General features: G+C 49.9%; 2 protein-coding genes across 3 annotated transcripts; both read right to left on the minus strand.

Annotated features, from left to right (window-relative positions):
• Nucleotides 1-569: 569 nt before the first annotated feature.
• RNPS1 (RNA binding protein with serine rich domain 1) lies at nt 570-10,116 on the minus strand. 2 transcript variants are annotated; one of them, XM_071760595.1, is made up of 7 exons: nt 10,046-10,116; nt 5,871-6,026; nt 5,218-5,409; nt 4,270-4,372; nt 3,357-3,510; nt 2,762-2,903; nt 570-1,609 (listed from the first exon to the last, which is right to left on the minus strand). In XM_071760595.1, coding segments are annotated over exons 1-7 (855 nt in total). In that variant the 5' UTR covers nt 10,048-10,116; the 3' UTR covers nt 570-1,503. The 2 variants fall into 2 exon arrangements, with proteins under 2 accessions (XP_071616696.1, XP_071616695.1); XM_071760594.1 differs by lacking the exon at nt 10,046-10,116 and adding an exon at nt 6,367-6,505.
• A 3,129-nt stretch (nt 10,117-13,245) lies between these two features.
• Nucleotides 13,246-18,555, minus strand: C17H8orf33 (chromosome 17 C8orf33 homolog). The gene is made up of 7 exons (XM_071761256.1): nt 18,499-18,555; nt 17,924-18,400; nt 16,840-16,927; nt 15,860-16,431; nt 14,276-14,366; nt 14,016-14,162; nt 13,246-13,883 (listed from the first exon to the last, which is right to left on the minus strand). Exons 1-7 carry the CDS (start codon nt 18,553-18,555, stop codon nt 13,687-13,689), a joined length of 1,629 nt encoding a protein of 542 aa, XP_071617357.1. The 3' UTR covers nt 13,246-13,686.
• Between the last annotated feature and the right edge of the window lie 428 nt (nt 18,556-18,983).

Consider the following 18,983-nt stretch of genomic DNA (forward strand, 5'->3'; position numbering starts at 1 on the left):
CAATCAGCGGCGGCCCCCATTGTGACGTCACGAAAAAAAAAAAAGGAAAAGAAGGGAAAAAAAAGAAGGGAAAAAAAAGAAGGGAAAAAAAAGAAGGGAAAAAAAAGAAGGGAAAAAAAAGAAGGGAAAAAAAAGAAGGGAAAAAAAAGAAGGGAAAAAAAAGAAGGGAAAAAAAAGAAGGGAAAAAAAAGAAGGGAAAAAAAAGAAGGGAAAAAAAAGAAGGGAAAAAAAAGAAGGGAAAAAAAGGAAGGGAAAAAAAGGAAGGGAAAAAAGAAGAAGGGAAAAAAGAAGAAGGGAAAAAAGAAGAAGGGAAAAAAGAAGAAGGGAAAAAAGAAGAAGGGAAAAAAGAAGAAGGGAAAAAAGAAGAAGGGAAAAAAGAAGAAGGGAAAAAAGAAGAAGGGAAAAAAGAAGAAGGGAAAAAAGAAGAAGGGAAAAAAGAAGAAGGGGAAAAAAGAAAAAAGAATAAAAAGAAAAAAAAAGAAAAAAAGGAAAAAAAAAAAAAAGAGGGCCAACGCTGGCCTCTCCCTTGTGTGGAGCAAAGGGCTGGAACAGGGAGCAGGGCACGAGGATTCATCTCAACCCTACGGCTTTATTCGATAGCTGCTTGTCCTACACAAGTACAAACACAACATGGCCCAAAAGGCTACAAAGTGATACAAAACCAAAACGAAACAAAAATCTTTATAGTATTGACTGTACAACAGGTGGTAAATTCTTTGCCTTTCTGTGTGAACGCTGATTAATCCAGACAGCCCCAAGCCTCCCTCCCTGCCTTGCAGTGTCCAGGGGGTCACCAATTTGAGATGTGCAGAAGCTCTCATTTCAGTGAGGGGTTGTATAGGAAGTTTTTACCCTAAACCCTTTAAGAAAAGTGAAAGAAATAATGAAAACAGCTATAAACCAGTTCTTAAGATTTCCACCTTCTTTCCTGAAGCATCATGTTTGGGGGGGCTGAGCTGTGGTTGCTGGCCTGGTACATGCATTACAGAAGAGCTTAATCTGCAGAAACTAATGATCTGTTTGGGAATTGGAATAAAGTGACAGCTCAGAATTGAAGTCTGGGCTCCAGCTGCTCTGAAAGATCAGGTGCTGGCACCTAGAGATGAAGGTAACTGCCCACCATTGCACTGTGCAAGGTTTATGACTGCCAGGCTGGGTTGTGCAGTTAGAAATCAAGCAGCAGCCTGCTAGCTGGAGAAAAGAGGCTTGTAACATCTTTCCCTCTGTTTAACTGGAAAAGATGTTTTTGCAGCCTTTAAAATCAAAGCCATTTTTAAGTAACTGCCAGGAAACTCGAAGCCCCAGAAAAAAGGCATATTGGCCAAGAACTCTCTCCTCTGAGGTTGCCCTCACTGCCAGGATTAGCTCTCTCCCTCTCATTCCTCCTCACCCAGACCCATTATAAAAAAAAAAAAAAAAAAAAAAAGAAAAAAAAAAAAAGGTACAATATTCAGTCTGACAGGATTTAAGTTAAAAAATAAAAAGCTGTCCAGTCTTTTTGCTTTATCGTGAGGAGTTGGAGCTGGAGCGGCTGCGGTGGCGCCGCCGTCCCGGGGATCTGGACCTGGAGCGCCGGCGAACGGGGGATCTGCGGCGAGGAGAGCGGGACCTGGGGGGCAAGGAGAAAGCTTGAGTTAGGAGAGAAACGGGGGACAGGTTCCAGGCACTTGGCAGCTCATCTACCAACTTGACAAAAACACTTCCTCCTGCACCATGGTGAGAGCCCCGGCGCCACACAGGCAGCTCCAGAGGAATTCAGGCAGTGACTCCGGAGCAGAAGAGCCTCCCTCTGCTTCAGCAAGTGGAAAGAATGTTTTATATCCACCAAACAGACAGGAATCTTGTCTCCTTCCTCAAGAAATAAGCTCGGGTTCATGCCACGTCAGATTTTCCTTCACCTCAGGGGTCAGTTCTGACTCTTGCAGGACAGCAATACTCAGGGAAAGGATTAACCTGAGTCCTTTCAAACCATAGGGACACTTCTGAGAGGTCTAAGTCTGACTCAAAGGAAAGAGTTAAGCTGCAGGCTCTTCAGCACCGCAATCAAGGGTACAGTCACCAGTGTGACACCTCAACAGAGCCTGAGAAGGAGAACAGAAGCTGGAGTAGGGAAGAAGACAAACAGTGAGAAGGGAACTCCAAGCCTAACATGTGCCAAGACCTCAGGAAAAGGCACATCTCCAGGACCAAAGGGCAGCAGATCTTGTGCCATGTTAACTATTTCTGTAGTTGATCAGCTCTTCAGCAATAAAGCACCTCCAACAGGAGCTGCTTTTACTAGAGACAGGAGTCTAGGTGGGTTTCCAAGACAGGAAAGCTCATGCAGATGCTAAGGCAGACTCTGAAAGACTCCTTGTCTGGGCACATTCAGGCAGCCCCGTGTTGTTCAATGGTGTGTGTGTGTGTGTCAGGGCACACCTTGGGGTCACTGTCCTCTGCTCACATGATGCAGGAGATGCTTTATTGTCATGTACCTGTTGAAATTCTGTGAGCCTGAAAGCAATTTTCATTTCACCTCAAAGCACTGCTGCAGAGGGAACTTGAAGGGATGAGGCTGGGGAGCATCCCACATATCCAACAGCCACCTTCAGGCTGCTGACCAGAGCGGGTCAGTTAGGTACAGCCCAGGTTCAGCTGATGCCCAGAAGCACGACTGCCATTTGGAGGGCAAAGTCACATCCAACAGGTGTCCCACACTGAGACTGAGTGTGGTAACACCACGTTACAGCGAGAAGCAACCACAAACTGTCCCAGCTCTCACCTTCTCCTCATGCGAGGGGGTGACCTGCGCCACATGGGGGGTGGTGGCAGCATCCTCCTGGGGGGGCTGAAGCGCCTGGGAGGTGGCCTGGGCCGAGGTGCCAGCACTGCTGTGGCAGTGATCTCCTGACCATCAATCTGACCTGTTCAGGGAATCACAGGAACAGCAAGCAGTGAGTCTCCTCCAACACCAACATCTACACACCTCACTCACAGCTTGGCCACAAGCCTACACAGTCCTATTTATTCCCACCACCCCACTCAGGATTTCTTTTGACAAAGTTCACATCTGTGATATTTGTTTATCTACTATTCCATCAAACTGCATTTCAGATATTAACCAGGAATGACTGTCACAGAAACACAGACTTTTATTACTGTTTGCTTTGAATAAACTTGGGTTTAAAAGTTCTGTGGTTTGGTTTTTTTTTGGATCTGTCCCGAACAAGCCAAAGCCACTTGGGCTGAAAACAGACAGTACTTCAGATCAGTCCCCCAAAGGTTTCCCCATCACCTTTAACTCACCTGCAGATCAAACTCATCTGCTCCCAAGATTTTTAAAAGCACCCAGGCTCCCTGCAGCACTTGTTGCCTACCTCCATCCATGTGTTTGAGGGCTTTCTCAGCATCATCTGGGTTCTCAAACTCCACATAAGCATAGCCTTTAGAGAGGTGTGGGTTTAGCCTGTCCACTGGCATGTCAATCATTTTAATCTTTCCATAAGTGGAAAAAATTTCCATGATGTGATCCTGCAGAAAAAGAGCAAGTCTTAACAACACAGAGCACACTTACTGGTGCAGAGCAGTCAATCCAAGCTGTAGACAGCACTAATTAGCTTGAAATCAAGGATCCACCATCAGGAGACATATTTCATTGGCCAGATGGGGATTACCACTGTCTTCTCTGCTGTTGCCTATTCAGTTCCTCCTCACATCATGCCAGACCTTCAGTCCTAGCTGCACCACTGCTGCCTGTCAGCCCTGGCTACAGAAGCACAGTTAGAGTAAAAATCTTCTTGGGGACCTGAAAAGGGAACTTATACCCTCAGCTGAAAACTTTTCAGGTACAATTGCTAATTATTCTTTAAAAACACACCATTTTTTTTCAACACCCCAAACCTTTCACCTCTGAAGAAAGCCTCCTCAAACCAGCCCAGCTCTCTTCAGATCCTTCATCACAAACTTCCAACTACCCACAATGCCTCCAAGGACATTTCATCTTTTGTCCCAACCTCTCCAGTTTTCTTCCAAATCAGGCAGGATACAAAGCCTGGAATACTGACAAATCTCTGAAGCACTTCAGCCTCAGATGCCCAGGCTGTACCTGACTCAGTAAAATCCTACCAAAATTTTCCTCACTGATTAATTTGGACACAGAGCATGAATATCCAGCATCAACACCTTGGCAGCACTCCAGCAATGAACGAGTTTTGAGAGCTTTAGAAGAGCCACTTCTGAGTCCTCACAGGTGAGATGCAAGCTTGGTATGAGAGGGAAGGATGCTGTTACCTTGGTCACGTTTCTTGTGAGCCTTCCAACGTGCACTTTTGTAGGTCTGGGTGAAGGGCTCCGCCTCTTCCGTTCCTTTTCATCTCTCTTGGGTGCCTTGGACCTGATTTTGATAACAGAAGGTGTTCAGAGTTTTCAGGGAACATGCAAGACAAAGCCAAGAAGCCACTCATCATCACAGGATAAAATCATTTTTCTTGGGAGGGACTTGCACGTGCCTTGTCTGCTTTCAACTTATTACCTTGTGGAACTTAGGAGCCTTTCTTTGAGAATTTTCAACTTTACTGCAACAAGAGTAGCAAATATTCCTCTGATGTTGTTGGCCATAGTTGAAGCATTTCCAGTTGTTAAACAACAAAACCCAGTCTTTGCCTCGACAATTAAAAAGGCAAAATGAGAACAAACACCAAAGCATACCACAACCAGGCAAATTAATAAACCAATCATTGTGTTTCTGTAATTTCTTTTCACTACAGAGGTCCAGAAACGTCACAGTTAGAAAACTATGGAATGTGATTTTCATCTGTAAAAACCTCAGTATACATAAAATTTATATTTATCTTTCTTCCTGAATTTATTGTCCATAAATTGAGGGATGTACTAAAGAAAACCACACCAGCTTATAATACTTCAGTAGACTTATCAGCCTTCAGCACTACCTAAAAAATTATCCAGGGGAACTGTATTAACATGAACATAGTTCCACGTTATTGGGAAAAACCTGATTAAAACTGTCTCAACAAAATCTAGTACTTAAAATCACTCTTTAAAATGAGGGTTTTAATTTCTCCTTCTACAGGGTGTGTATGCTTTGAGTACACCCATTTTAACAAAATTCTGATCTCCAAGTTACAGAGAAAGAAAATGGTCCTCAGTAGAAAAAAAAATTAAATAAAAACTGAAATCACCTGGCCACGTGGTGATTCCTAGAAGGCAAAAGAAACTCACTTGGAGCGGGAGCGTCTCCTGTTGTCGTGTCTCCGTCGAGAGGGACTTGGAGATCCAGAGGAACTGCTGGAGCTGGAACTGCGGGAGGTGCTGGAGCTCCCAGAGCGGCTGGAGGCAGAAGAGGAGCTGGAGCCACTGCTGGAACCAGTGCTGGAACTGGAGCCTGAACTGGAAGTGGAGCTGGAACGGGATCTGTTGGGGGTGGGAAGAAAACAAGGAAAAGCTTTTTCACTGTGAGGGTGAGGGAGCCCTGGCCCAGGCTGCCCAGAGAGGTTGTGGAGTCTCCTTCTCTGGAGACTTTCCAAACCCGACTGGATGTGTTCCTGCTGTAGCAGGGGGGTTGGATTTGGATCATCTCTCGAGGTCCCTTCCAACCCCTGACATTCTGTGGTGCTATGAAAAAGAGCACAGTACTCAGAAAAAGAATTACTGAAAAACTTCTGCTAACTCCACAAAGAGCAGCTGTCAGCCAGGACAATGATGCTCCACAGCTCACTGGAGAGCCAGAGGAAACTCACACCTGAAAAAATAGATCTGATTAAGTCAGACACCACAGCACTGTGCTTAACACAACACAAACTTCTGAGAAGTCCATGACACTGGGAATGAAAGGTACCAAGAAACCAAGCTGGTGATTTGGTAGCAGTAACTACCTGGTGCTGCTGCTCCCGCTGGAAGCGCTGCGCCTCTTGCGCACCTTGTCTCGACCACGATCCTTCTCACCAGATTCCTTAGTGGAGGATTTGTCTTTGGAACGGTCCTTGGATTTCTCTTCAGACCTGTCCTTGCGCTTGGTGGGTGAGGGAGCCCTGCCAGAACAAAGGGCAAAGACATTGTTTAACACAGAAACCCAACAACCACCACACACCCCAATGAAGAGCGAAGCACTGAGCTCCAGATGCGACTCAGGATCACCGTAGTGGCAGAGTTAAAGCATGAGGCAAGTTTGGGCTTTCTTAGCAAAAAGAAAATATTTTACAAGTCAGAGCAGCTTTGTGGAACGCAGCTTTAGCATACAGGAACTCTCATACACAGAAATTCATGCAGAAAGAGGTATATTCCAGACTCCTCACCCTCACTGGGAGGGCCCTAGTGCCCTGTAACACCCCCAGTTTTCTTAAGGCTAGAAAATTTGGATGGAACGATTACCTAGTGTTGGATTTTTTATTATTTTCTGTGAGTCCTAGCAAACTCCTCTGTTTCAATCCTGAGAACATCTCCTCTTCAGAGGCATCCAAAGCAGCACCCAACGGGCCTCACTTAATCTCAAATCTCCCTTCTAATGCCTCAATTCTGAGAGCCAATCCCTAAAAGAGTGCAATAAATTCCAAAGGATAGTGACAAGATAAAAGGCTTTAGAAACTAGAAATTGACAGACAGGCAAAAAATAAGGAGCCTGCTTTGCACCAGTGACAGCACACTGGGCATCAACTGACCTGTGCAGAGAGACTAAATGGCTGTTAACTGCCAGCTGCTGCCTGCTCACCCCAGCACCCATCCCTCCTGTGGGACTCTGCATCCATGTTTAAAGTGATCCTTTTGATGTGCACCAAGTCCAAATGCCTTCATTGCCCAACCAAAAATATGGCAGACAGAGGACACCCATTTGCTCTGCAACATGTATGTGCAGTTCCTGCCCCCTGACAACAGCCTGGCTCCCAGAGGAGCAAGCACTGGGTTTTGGTTTTCTCCAGAGCCAGTTTGCACCATCCAGCACACACTTGTCAGGAAGAAAGGGTTGTTGAGAACAAACCCCCACTGATTACAGCTGCCTGCTGATTCAACGAGCTGCTTCCACAGCTGATGCCTTGGAAAGACCAGATTAAAGGGCCCAGTTTGCTGCACTGCTCCAACAGCAGATTCTACTTCCTAGCAAAAGTCTATCCTAGATTCTGACCTCCTCTAGCCCAAACTGGTGCCCTCTTTATTCTAGATCCAAAAGGAGGCAAATTTAACAACCCACTATTTAACACTGGAACGCTGAGCAGTTGTTAACTCCAGGTTTTTCCCCTGAGGGCTGCATCCATCACATATCCTGCCACATCTGAACACACACATTGTTTCATACCCCCATCACACAGCTGCCTCCAACCTGTGTTTTAATACCCACCAGAGTGTGGCACCTTTGGTTTGCTGCCTATGAAACATTCAGAGCAGGCACAGGAGTGACTGAACTGCCAGGCTTATCTGGAGGGGCACTGAACACTCACAGCACTGACTGATGCTGGAAACACCTGCTGCTGAATCACAGGCAAAATCAGTTAACAAGGGAAAAAAAAAGAAACTCTCCAGCTCACTGCATCCAGCAATCCTGTTGCTTCTGATTCTGGTGTCAGACTCAGCTCAGCAATGACTTTATCCTCTAAACTCTCTCTTCTCACAGGCGATTGCAGTAGAAAAAGAGGGAATGGCCTCAAGCTGCAACAAGGGAGGTTTAGACTGGATATTAGGAACAAATTTTTCACAGAGAGATCAGACACTGGAATAGGCTGCCCAGGGAGGTGGTGGAGTCACCATCCCTGGCTGTGATTAAGTGTTGTTCAGATGTGGTGTTGGGGTTATGGTTTAGGGAAGAACTTTGTGGAGTAGGGATGAGGGGTGGACTCTATGATCCCAAGGATCTTTTCTGACCTGAAAGATCCTATAACTCCATTATTAACTGCATGTAAATGTATGTTTGGGAAGAGATCACTTCTGATCACTTTGCCCTCCTCACCTACCTCAGAGGAGGGTGGAACAAGGAGGGAGACAGCCTCTTGGTGGTATGTGACAGGAGCAGAGGAAATGGATGCAAGCTATGCCAGGGGAGGTTTAGGCTGGATATTAAGAAACATTTTTTCCCTGAAAGGGTTGTCAGACACTGGAATTGTCTGCCCAGGGCACTGGTGCAGTCACCAACCCTGGAGGTATTTAAACAGCATGTGGAGCTGGTCCTTAGGGACATGGCTTAGTGGTGAGCTTACAGGGTTGGTCAAAGATTGGACTGGATGACCTGGAAGGTCTCTTCCAACCAAAGACATTCTGTGATCAGCTGAACTCACTCCTGACTGTCAGCTTCACAGTTCTCCCTAACACAACAGCTCCAAAAAGGAACATAACTGGCAAGTTGGCAAAGCCAGCTCTCTGCAGAGCCCTGAGTCAGGGAACACCTGCAAGGGCCCTTCTGCACAGGAAACTCTGGACACTAGACAGGTCTGGCTGGGAGATGCTCTGACACCCGTGGTGAGAGGAAGGCAACCCATACACTGCTGCCACAGCTGCTGCAGAGATGACTGTGAGAAGCAAACCTGTCTCCATCACTCAGCTGTGCAACATTTCTAACCAGCCCTGTGCCTCCAGTGCCCCAGGGAGGGGGCTGAAAAACCCAAGACCACAGCAGGAGACCAGCTGGCTTGCCTGGAAGAACAGCACAGACAAGTTTCTGGACTCACAATGCCAAAAAACTTGGCATTTCCCTTTCCCACCTTTCTTTTCCTAAACAGATGCATTACTTCTTCCCACACACCAGCTTCTGTGGACCACCAGGTGCAGATGCTACCAGCTCAGCCATGCACAACTACCCAGCTCCAGTTTTACTCCTGCTGGAAGAAAGAGCAGGGCTGAGGACCAGCACATGCTCAGCTGGTGTCCTTCAGCTTAAGGGGCACCACTCCCCAGGACAGGAGCTCCCCAGACACTTTAGCCACATGATGTTTGAGCACTCAGCCAACTGCCCTGCTCTGGCACATGCAGCATTTAAGCAGCCTCCACACTCCAGAGTTTTCCCTCCCTCAACAAAAAGCCTCCTCAAGAATGCCACCTGCCTACATTCAGTTGGAAACCTCAGCAAAAGAAACACATCCTGTGGGCACTTTCACCTGCAAGTGTTCAGACATTCACTGGAGGAGGAGGAGTAAAGAACAAAATCATGGTCTCCACACACGGGAGTGTAACAACACAACCTCTAACCGACCTGCTGCTTCTCTACAACCAAAGGAAACTTCTCAATCTCTAAAAAGTCCATGTTTCTGCAGCACCCACCCCAAACCAGAACGTCTAAGACCAATCTCTACAGGCCAAACATTCCTTTCACACACCCACACACCTCTCCGCTTTCAAGAGATGATTTGAAGCCTCAGAGAGCTGCAATTCTGTAGCAAAGGAACCAAACTCGGCTCTCTCCGGACTTCCTGCGCGACTGCTTTTAACGGCAGTTCGCTTCAGATCCTCATTTGCAAGAAGGCAAAAGACTTCCCCGTGGGAGGAGGCAATTCCCGCAGTTCCCTGCAAAGTTTCGGCCGTTCGCCCAAGCTAACTACAGCGAGCAGGGCCGGAGGAGCGCAGGGGCACCCAGCTCCGCGTCCCGCTTCGCCCGGCGCTGAGGTACGGTACGGACCGAGGGCTTCTCGCTGCTGCCCGCACCGTACGCGCTGCCATGCTATGAGCGAAGCCGAGGCGCGGGCTGAGGGACAGGGAGGAAAAAGCACAGAGCAAGCACAGAGTCGGTTCAGAGCAGAGTCCGCACCCCTGGGTCCGCACAGAGTTCCTCCCGCAGCCCCTGCAGCGGGAAGCACAGAGACCCCCGGCCCCGGCTGCCCTGCAGGCCCCGGCCCGGCTCCGCCCGTTCCCTCCTCCCAGCCCGGCCCCTCTCCCTCCCTCCCCGCCCCCGAGCGCGGTAGGCCGCGGCGCCGAGCCCTCATCCTTGGCTCTCGCCCCGCCATTTCCTCCTCGGCGGCTCCGGCGCTCCCCCCTCGGCACCCTCGCAGGGCAGCGGGGCCGCTCCGCGCCGCGGCCCAGCCGGATGGAGACCGATCCCCCGCGGCCCGGCCCCCGCCCCGGCCTCACTCACATCCTCGGCGCCCTCCGCAGCCGCCGCTCCGCGCCCCTCGCGCGCGGATGACGTCAGAGAGGTGGCAAAGGGGCAGCGGGCGGCGCGAGATGATGGCGTCAAGAGCCGAGCGGAGGGGGCGGGGCGGATTTTTAAAGGGACAGAGCCGGGGGTCGGGAGGGGCCCTTGGGGAAGGGGTTTGTAGGGAAGAGGCAGATTAATGTAATCAAAGTATTGCTGTTTAGTGAGAGCAGCGGTAGCCCTTTTACACACACTCAGGCTGATAACACAAGCACATTGCTGATGGGTACAACACATTGTTCACGTGCCACAGGGCACTATCTAACGGGGTAAATACAACTCTATATGTGCTGTCTGTGCGATGCTTTCCCATCCTGTTATTCTTCTTTTCTGATGCCAACTCCCTTAGCTTTTGCACATAGTTGATCTTTTAGTAACCTTGCAGCTGGGCCTCAAGCCCTCAGCTCACTCTGGCTAATGCTAAATAGTCAGGATTGCTCACATGTCCATTTTCTTCCAAAAACTCTCCAACAGGGGTTGGGTCAGTGAACAGGTAGGGAGTGGAAGGAGGAGGAAGAGGAGGGCAGAGGGAAATCAGTGGGAAATCCCTAACAAGCGTCGAGACCCCCAGGCCTGAGGCACCTCCAGCCTGTGGGGGGCACAGGGAGCTCCAATAAGTGGGATCGGACCCTCCGAGCAGATCCCCAGAGCTCATTCCAAGGCCCATCAGCACCAGTGCTTTTCCAGACGAGGTGCAGACCCCCTAGCAAGTGCCCATAGTCTGGTGGGCTGCTGGGTGGTGGATTAGAGGCAGCAGGTGATGACTGCTGATCCAGCTGAGACACTGAAATTGAAAAGGAGAGAACAGCACCCCATGAGTGATGCTTCTGGGTCTTGCCTGGTTTTCTGTACCTTCATTCCTGCACCTCCAGGCTGCTGTTTACTGCCATCTCTGCAGGTGAACTGCTCTGCTCGCAGTGGCAAGTGGTGGTTGGGACTAGTTGGTCGGTGTCTCTAAATGCCACCCGAGGCTGAAAGTGTGTGTGTTGCACCTCCTTGCACCTGGGGGCTGCAGTTTCCCTTCCTGTTCATTGTCTTTGGGTCGTGGAGCTGCTGCAGCAGCGAGGTGGCCCAGCTACAGGGGGTAATCCTTGAGCCCCAGAAGATCCAGGTGATGGGTGGGTGATTCTGCCAGCAGCAGCACTACATCACTTTGTCGTGGTGAGGTACAAAGTGCTGCACACCAGGAGTTACTTTGTGCTTGGAAGGGTTGCACTGGCTCAGCCCACACGCCCTTGATTCAAATGTTTTTTCCCTGTGCTGTAAGGGTCCATTTCCCTGTTCAGTCCATGGCTCCTTCTGCAGCTGTTACAGTGGGGTTAGATGTGTGTCTGGCTTCAGAGAATGTCTGTCAAGTACAAGTTGATTAAAAAGCTTCTTACAAGGTTATCTCTTCAGAGGGGGAGCCAGTGTGCCTTGGGTGACAGCAGCTCTGTCTGAATTCAACTGCCCGGTCTCCTTTTAAAAAAATCTGTTACAGAGCTGCTCCTTCACCAATTCTACAGAGAAATTCAGGGCTCTGTCCCAGGGGATAGAGCAGTCTGTGTGCTTAGCACCAGTCACTGGTTTTAGATCAAGTTATTGCTTGTGTGAGGCTTGAGAAATCCCTGGGTAAAATTGCAGCCTGGGAGAAACGACCATTCTTCCCTGGAAGAGATCTTCCTGCTTTGACATTTCTGTCTAGGACATCAGATGCTGTTAATCTTCCTCCAGACTAAGTACCATTAACCACATTGCCACTTTCTGGTTACCTGTCTGCAGGGAACTCAGACTTTGTAGTCTGGATAGCAGTGAAGCTGTTATTTTCATAAGGAGCTAAGAACTCTCCATGTTGCTTCCAAGCTGTGTTAGGCAGGCTCTGGAACAGGACCCCCAGCCCAATGAGGATTAATCCCCTTTTGTTAACACCTTTTCCTGTTTTTCTGTAGCCCTTCCCATGCCTCCACAGCATCCTCAGCCAGCAGCAGTTTGACTCACTGGTGAGACACATTGCTCCACCTTGGGATCTGCTGCCCTCGTGGCTGTGCTGCTTCTGCAGTGACAGATTGAAGCTTGTTGCTCTGCTTAAATTCATCCCTACATTAATGCCTCTGTCTCTCCAAGGCTGTTCCATCCCTGAGGGCCAGGATGGCTGTGGTGATTTAAATAGTCAGGGAAGAAATGCAGCCCTAGGTGGGGTAAAGGAGTTTCCTGACTGTGCCATGGCACTGCTGTCTGTTGAAGACCCTGCAGGGATCTGACTCTTCCCTGCTTTGCCCCAGATAAGTTTCAGAAGCAGCCTTGCTAGCACCTCCCCAGGGTAAAACCTGCCTGTTCCCAAGAGCAGGCTTGCAGGGAAGTAAATCTTCCCTGACAGGAGTCAGCTCTGTGGTCATGGCTCTTGAGGGATTTGGCATTCAGACCCTGGCAACAGAGCTGCAGGGTAGGGCTGAGTGGGGATGGAGAGCAGCTCAGAGCACAGGGAGGTCTAGAGGACTGCAGCAAGTTGATGGCTAATACACAATAAATACTTTTCTTGCTGATAACCTTCAAAGGAGCAGCTGATAACGTTTCCTCTTCCCTTCTCTCCTGTCTCCAGGTCAAAGATGCCAGCACTCAGAGGTCCCTGCTGAACCCTGGGATTCTTGGAAATCGAATCCTTGCTTGGGGTGGATCAGTGCTTCCCCCTGCTCCCAACTTCTGCTCCGTTGTGGAAAGCCTGGATGCTGTGCAGGTGGAGATCCCGAGGCTGAGCCAGGCAGTGCTGGAGTGGCAGTGCCACCCGGAGCAGCAGGAGGTGCTGGTGACCCTGCAGCAGCTCAGCTCCCCCCTGAGCCACAGCACCCTGTCAGCAAACCAGCCCTGCCTCCCCTTCAACAGCAGGGCCCAGCCCTCACCCACCCTGCTGAAGGTGGAACTGGTCTGACATGAAGATTTCAAAGGTCTTCTCCAAATAAAATGAATCCACGATTTTGAGTCTACACCTGTCAGCTAAGCAGATATATGAGCAAGGATGTTTCTTACTTATTTTCCTCCAAGATCCCAAACTCACACTCTTGAGCTGGCAGTGAGGGCACACGCACTGCCCAGTGCCTTCTGGATATCAGAACACTCACAGGGAGTGGAAGCATCCAATGATCCCTTCTGCTGACACTGCTGGATTGTCACAGGAACCAGATTTTTATTAGAAACCATTCCCTTCTGCATGCATCACTGCTTCATCTGCCATCAGAGCTCTGCTCTGCTTAAAAGGAACAGGAGAACAGGGAAGCCTCCCAGTACAAAAGACAGATTCTTAGGTTGATGCCAATTCTACAAGAAGAAAACCAGGTCCCTCCAGACTCTGTGCTGACATTTTGCAAAACACTTTCTCCAGTGTGAGGACAGCAGTACATCAGAGGCTGAGTCCTGGGGTCAGATGTATAGCAGGCAGGTCTGCCCTCAGCCTCTAGATAAGGCACTCTGAAAGAGGATCCTTTCCTCAGGAAATACACTGGATTTCTTGTCTAACATTTTCTTCTGCACAGCATCTTTCCACCGTTCTCGAGTTGATAGGAGATTTGGCACAGCTTTCAGGCACAGTTTTAGTCTAAAAGACTTGCCTAGAAGAAATTAAAGCGAAAGTCTTCTTGGGAAGGTGTGAATTTGAACAAGCCTGTGTTAAGTGTCCCGGGTGACTCTGAAGCAGAATCTGCTGAGCCTTGGCTCTTCCTGCAGGCTGCTGAGCTCTTCCGGATGAAGTGGCCACTCTTTCTGCAGACACTTCCCTTCACTTCCACGATCCTGGCAGATTTCAGTGCTGCAAGAATGGAGAAAAGAGGAGTTAGAAATGTTCAGTGACCTCACCTAGCAAGGTCCCACTCTGCAGAGCAATAGAGGGCAGAAAAAGCCCTTTCCTCTTCACCTCCCCCAGCACACAAAGTTCTCCTACCTATTTCTGTGAGCTTCTGTTCTTTGAGCCTCTCCTCCTCCATCTTCTTCCTGTAGTCTCCAAACATGGCTCTCATGAGCTGGCGCTTCTTCACCAGGGGAGCCTTCTCACTGCGCAGGGTCCTGATGGCCCGGAGAGCCTCCTCGGCTGAAGCAGAGCAGCAGAGGAACCAAACAAAGCTCAATACCCCGGTGGCTCTGCCCCCACACCCCTACCAACCCCTCCCACCGCAGAGCTCTCTTCCTCATTTGAATCCTTACCCTGCCTGGGAGTGGCTTTCTGTGTCTTCAGGCCAAGTTCCAGCTGTTTCACACACCAGTCCACCTCGTTCCACAGATGGTCCTCTGACTGCTACGTGACAAGGAGTGAGGAAAGGAGTTATCCAAAAATGAGAGCAGCAGTGGCTACACAGGAGGAAAAGAATCCACATAAACTCGGGACTCTTCTGAGTGTCATGCGATGGAGATCACTTTATAGACCTCACAGAGTTTCCCTATAGCTGCTCCCTATAGCTATAGTTTCCCTTTCCTCAGATAAGCTTAAAGCACTGGACAAATACCTAGTTGCAACTCCCCACCTCTATTTGACAGATTTAATATTTGTTGGCCATGCAAATGGGGGTGTTTCCTGGAAAGCTGTCCAGGGCCTTTCCTCTGAAAGAAGCTGTGACATCAATTTACAGATGGGAGGAACGAGCATTAATGAGTAAAATACCCCTACTTGCAAACCTGCCCAGTGTCAAAAAGCAAACTATGGACAAAATCAGAAGCCAAGCCTTGTTGTCCCAGCTCCTGTGTGCTTGCTCAACCAGAAATACCTAAGGAGAAGGAAGCTGCAGCCCATGAAGATGGAAGAAGCCAAATACCATTGAGCAAAGGCAGCTGGTTGAGCAGGGAAAGGGAGAGGGAAGCAGGGCTGCACCCTGGGGCTGAAGCAATTCCTAACTGCTCTGTAAATGCAAAAGGCCTCATGTAATCTCCTTCTTTTCCTTACAACAGCCTCCTTCCAATGGACTGGAAGGGCTTTACACCACCTCCACATCTTTCTACCTTTCTGGTATTCAGCAGTGTTTATTGGTGGGTTGCTGGCAAAGCAGCCCTTTGGATGGAATGCTTCAAGGGGCAGGTGAACACCCAGTGAGGCTTCTGTGTGGAATATTAACAACTGCAAGTTTGTTGTGCTTTTGCATTTCAGTATTGCTCACCTGGCATCGTTTGTTAACAATCACTACACCAACACTGAAAAGAAAAATCAAAAGAAGACCTGAACTTCAGCAGAGCACTAGAAAATGAGGGTGTGCCTTAATGGTGCATTTACACATAACTTGCAAGTTTAGTCAATTTCTGGGCATGCCTTAGAGCAGGAACCTTCTCAGAAACACTTTCAGGCTTTGCCCCAGACCAGGCAGCAGCTCTGCACCTCAGCATTGCTGTCTGCACTTCATCCTACCCTGTAGCATGCAAGTCAGGGGCACACACCTAGTTCAGCACACACAGATACCAGCCTGGCACTGGCTATGGGCAGTTAGATGCTTTTTTTAGGTTTTATTAATTTAATTTTACTTTTTTTAATGAAAATGAGGCACTCTCAGGATTAGCTATCAGAAGTCTAAACATGAAATGCTTCAGCACAAATCTGCAGCAGACAAAGGAACATTGACTTCCTCCTCACCAGTCAAGTTCCTCAGCTGTCTAGCAGAGCAAGGAAAGAGCTGCTGTAAGAAATCAGCAGTGATCCTTCCCTGTCAGCTCTCACCTCAAGCCAGTACTCTGTTACACTATGCACAGACAAAGTTTCTTGTTTGCTCATTTAGAAATTATGGGATCTCATGAATATTTAAATACCTGAGAGCTCTCGTCCTGGTGGGAACTATCTTTATTCTGACATCCATTATCTCCTTCCTTTGTCTTCTTGCTGACCTCAGTTTCTTCTCTCTCCTTTTTACTGACAGGTATCTTTTGTTTCTTCTTCTTTTTCTTCTTCTGGGCAGCTCCATTCACTGTAGATTTCTCTGGCACTGTCTCATCTTCAGGAGCAGTCTCTGGATGAGGGATCTTTTCTGTCACATGGCTTCTGCCCTCCTCTTTGGGTGCACTACCTGCAGTTTGAGTCAACTCAGGCTTCTGCAAGGCTGAAATCTGCAGTTTACCAGGGGATTCAGTAGGCAGTGAACTCCCCAGTGCTTCAGGCTCTGCTGCATGCTGTGCAGGTTGGTCTGCTGGAACTAAGGGAGCCAGAGAACACTCTTTATCTGGACTGGCAGACTTGGGTTTTTGTCCAGAGGCAGCAAGACTCAAGGCTCCATTCCAGTTCTCCTGCTCTGTGGCTCTTACACTGGTTTGTATCTGCTCAGCACCACTGACACCAGGGACTGCTTCTGAAGATGTGCCACCTGCTCCTGGGTTCATCTCAGAAACTGTAAAAGCAAATTGGAAGCTGTTGTCAGATGACATGAAGACCTTTAGCTTTGCCTCAGAGATCTGGTCAGGTTGATTCCTGTACACCACACCATCTGAAGCCTGCCCATCTCTCTGCTGTACTTCCACAGCACCAGGTTTCATGTCTAAAAAGATAAAGGATAATATTTCTATGAGTATGCCTGTTTCTTACTATGGGGTTGCCTCTGCTGCCCCAAGTCCCTCCACAAGGGAAGTTCTTCATAAGGTTTGAGGTTCTTCAAAGCTCAATACTTCATTTTGTTTTCTATTTAGAACACATCTCATGTAATACAAGAACAGGAAACAGATGGAAGAGGAGAAACAGAAAAATGCCCAGGTCTGCTAAACCTGGAATGTGGCTGCAGACTATGAAATAGGCAACATACCTTGCTTTGGGGTTGGGTTGAGGCAAAGGTTTCCCTTCATCTGCAAAATGCACCACTCAAGCTCATTTTGGAACATGCCCTGGGGAGCCTTGAACATGAAATGGGGGAAAGCACAGTGTTTAAAAGCAGCACAGATCTCTCACCTGCAAAACTGACTCCAAACCTGAGTTTTCTCAGAGTCCTCTCTTATGGGAATACAAACTAGTGAGTCATGAACCTCTTTTCTGGCTTTACACTTGAGGTGTGTTGTGGAACAGCTCCATTTATACCAGAAATCAAGACAGCACAGGGTGGGACACAGACCCTGCTACATTCCCTACTTGGGGGGGCACCAAATGAGTGCTCTTCATTACAAGCATTAGAGACTTTTACCAGCAGTAGGACATCCACTCCTGGCAAGCCCAGCCTTCCCACAGCTTTTCTTTCTTTTTTTCCCCTCCTCATTTTCTAAAGGCTCCAAATGCAAATATTCTCCCTCTTCCTGAAGCTTATTCTCTAACATAACAAGTCTCCACAGCAGGAAATTTCACACCAGCACAGCTCTGGCAATACATAGAATTTATCTTTATACTAAACACACAACCTTAAGACAACCTTTGCTGTAGTTTTACCCCGTGTGCCTTCAGGGAAGCAGCTGTGAAGCAAGGCAAAGTCTGCCTGTGAACGAGGCATGGTTTGGGTTGGAAAGGACCTCAAAAAATCATTTATATCCAACCCCCTGCCATGCCCAGGGACACCCCCCACCACCCCAGGCTGCTCCAAGCCTCATCCAACCTGGAATTCAACACTGCCAGGGATGGGGCAGCCACAGCTTCTCTGGGCAATCTCTTCCAGAAAATAATTTGTTCCTAATCTCTAACCTAAATTTGCATTCTTGCAGTCGTTTCAGAGCCTGACTAGGAAAGGGAAAGAAGGCCTAAGCAGAACAACGAGGGAAAAGCAGCCCCGAGGAAAGAGCTTTGAAGAAAACCTCCCGGGAGCCGCGGGCAGTGCTGGGGCAGAGCCTGGAGAGAGGGGGAAGGAAGGGCCGGGGGGGAGAGGCCGCGGGGGAACCGAGGGGGAATGGGATGAGCGGAGCTCTCACCCGCTCCATGCTGGGCAGTCTCCCGGGGAGGAAACGCGGCCGCTGCGCCGCCCACCTCCGCTCACGGAGCAGCCGCCCAGTTCCGCCCGAGCCGGCACCACGGCTGGGCCCGGAGCCTGCCCGACACCCGCGGGGCGGGGCTGCGGTACCGCCGGTGCGGCGAGGGCTGCGGGGAGGGCGGGCCGGCCTCGCCTCGCTGCTTCCGCCCGGTGCTCCCCGGGCTCTGCCGGTTCCGTTCCGCCCTCCCTGAGGCCCCGCACCCTCCACGTGGCCGCCGGCCAAGGGCGGGGAAAAGGCCGCGCTGCTCACCGGGGCGAGGCTGGTCGGGGACGGCACCGATACCGGTACCCGTACCGTGCTCTGCGTCCAGCCCGGGTGCTGCCCCGGCCGCGCCTGCGCAGGGCTGGTGGGTGGGGCTGATGCTGGGTGAGGCTGATGCTGGGTGGATCTGATGATGGGTGGAGCCGCTGGGTGGAGCTGATGGGTGGAGCTGATGGGTGGAGCTGATGGGTGGAGCTGATGGGTGGAGCTGATGGGTGGGGCTGGGCTGGAGGCTGCGGGAGCCCAAACCCCACCCTGCCTGGGCTCTTGTAATCGGAGTCGTTTTTGGTGGAGCGGACCCTGCAGAGCATGGGGAGAGCGTGGAACCCAGCGCTGCCAACCTCCCCTCAGCCTCCTCTGCTCCAGGATCAACACCCCCAGCTCCCTCAGCCCCTCCTGCTCAGACTTGTGCTCCAGACCCTTCCCCAGCTCCATTCCCTTCTCTGGACACGCTCCAGCCCCTCAATGTCCTTCTGGTCCTGAGGGTCCCAGAACTGACCCCAGGATTGGAGGTGCAGCCTCCCCAGTGCCCAGCACAGGGGGATGGTCCCTGCCCTGCTCCTGCTGGCCACACCAGTGCTGGTACAAGCCAGGGTGCTGGTGGCCTTCATGGCCATCTGGGCACACGCTGGCTCATATTCAGCCGCTGTCCACCAACACCCCCAGGTCCTTTTCCATGAAGCATCTTCCAGCAGCTCTTCCCCACACCTGGAGCATTGCCAGGGGTTGTTGGGACCCA

The sequence above is a fragment of the Heliangelus exortis genome, chromosome 17 (assembly GCF_036169615.1).
Source record: "Heliangelus exortis chromosome 17, bHelExo1.hap1, whole genome shotgun sequence".
In the NCBI taxonomy this organism is placed as follows: domain Eukaryota; kingdom Metazoa; phylum Chordata; class Aves; order Apodiformes; family Trochilidae; genus Heliangelus; species Heliangelus exortis.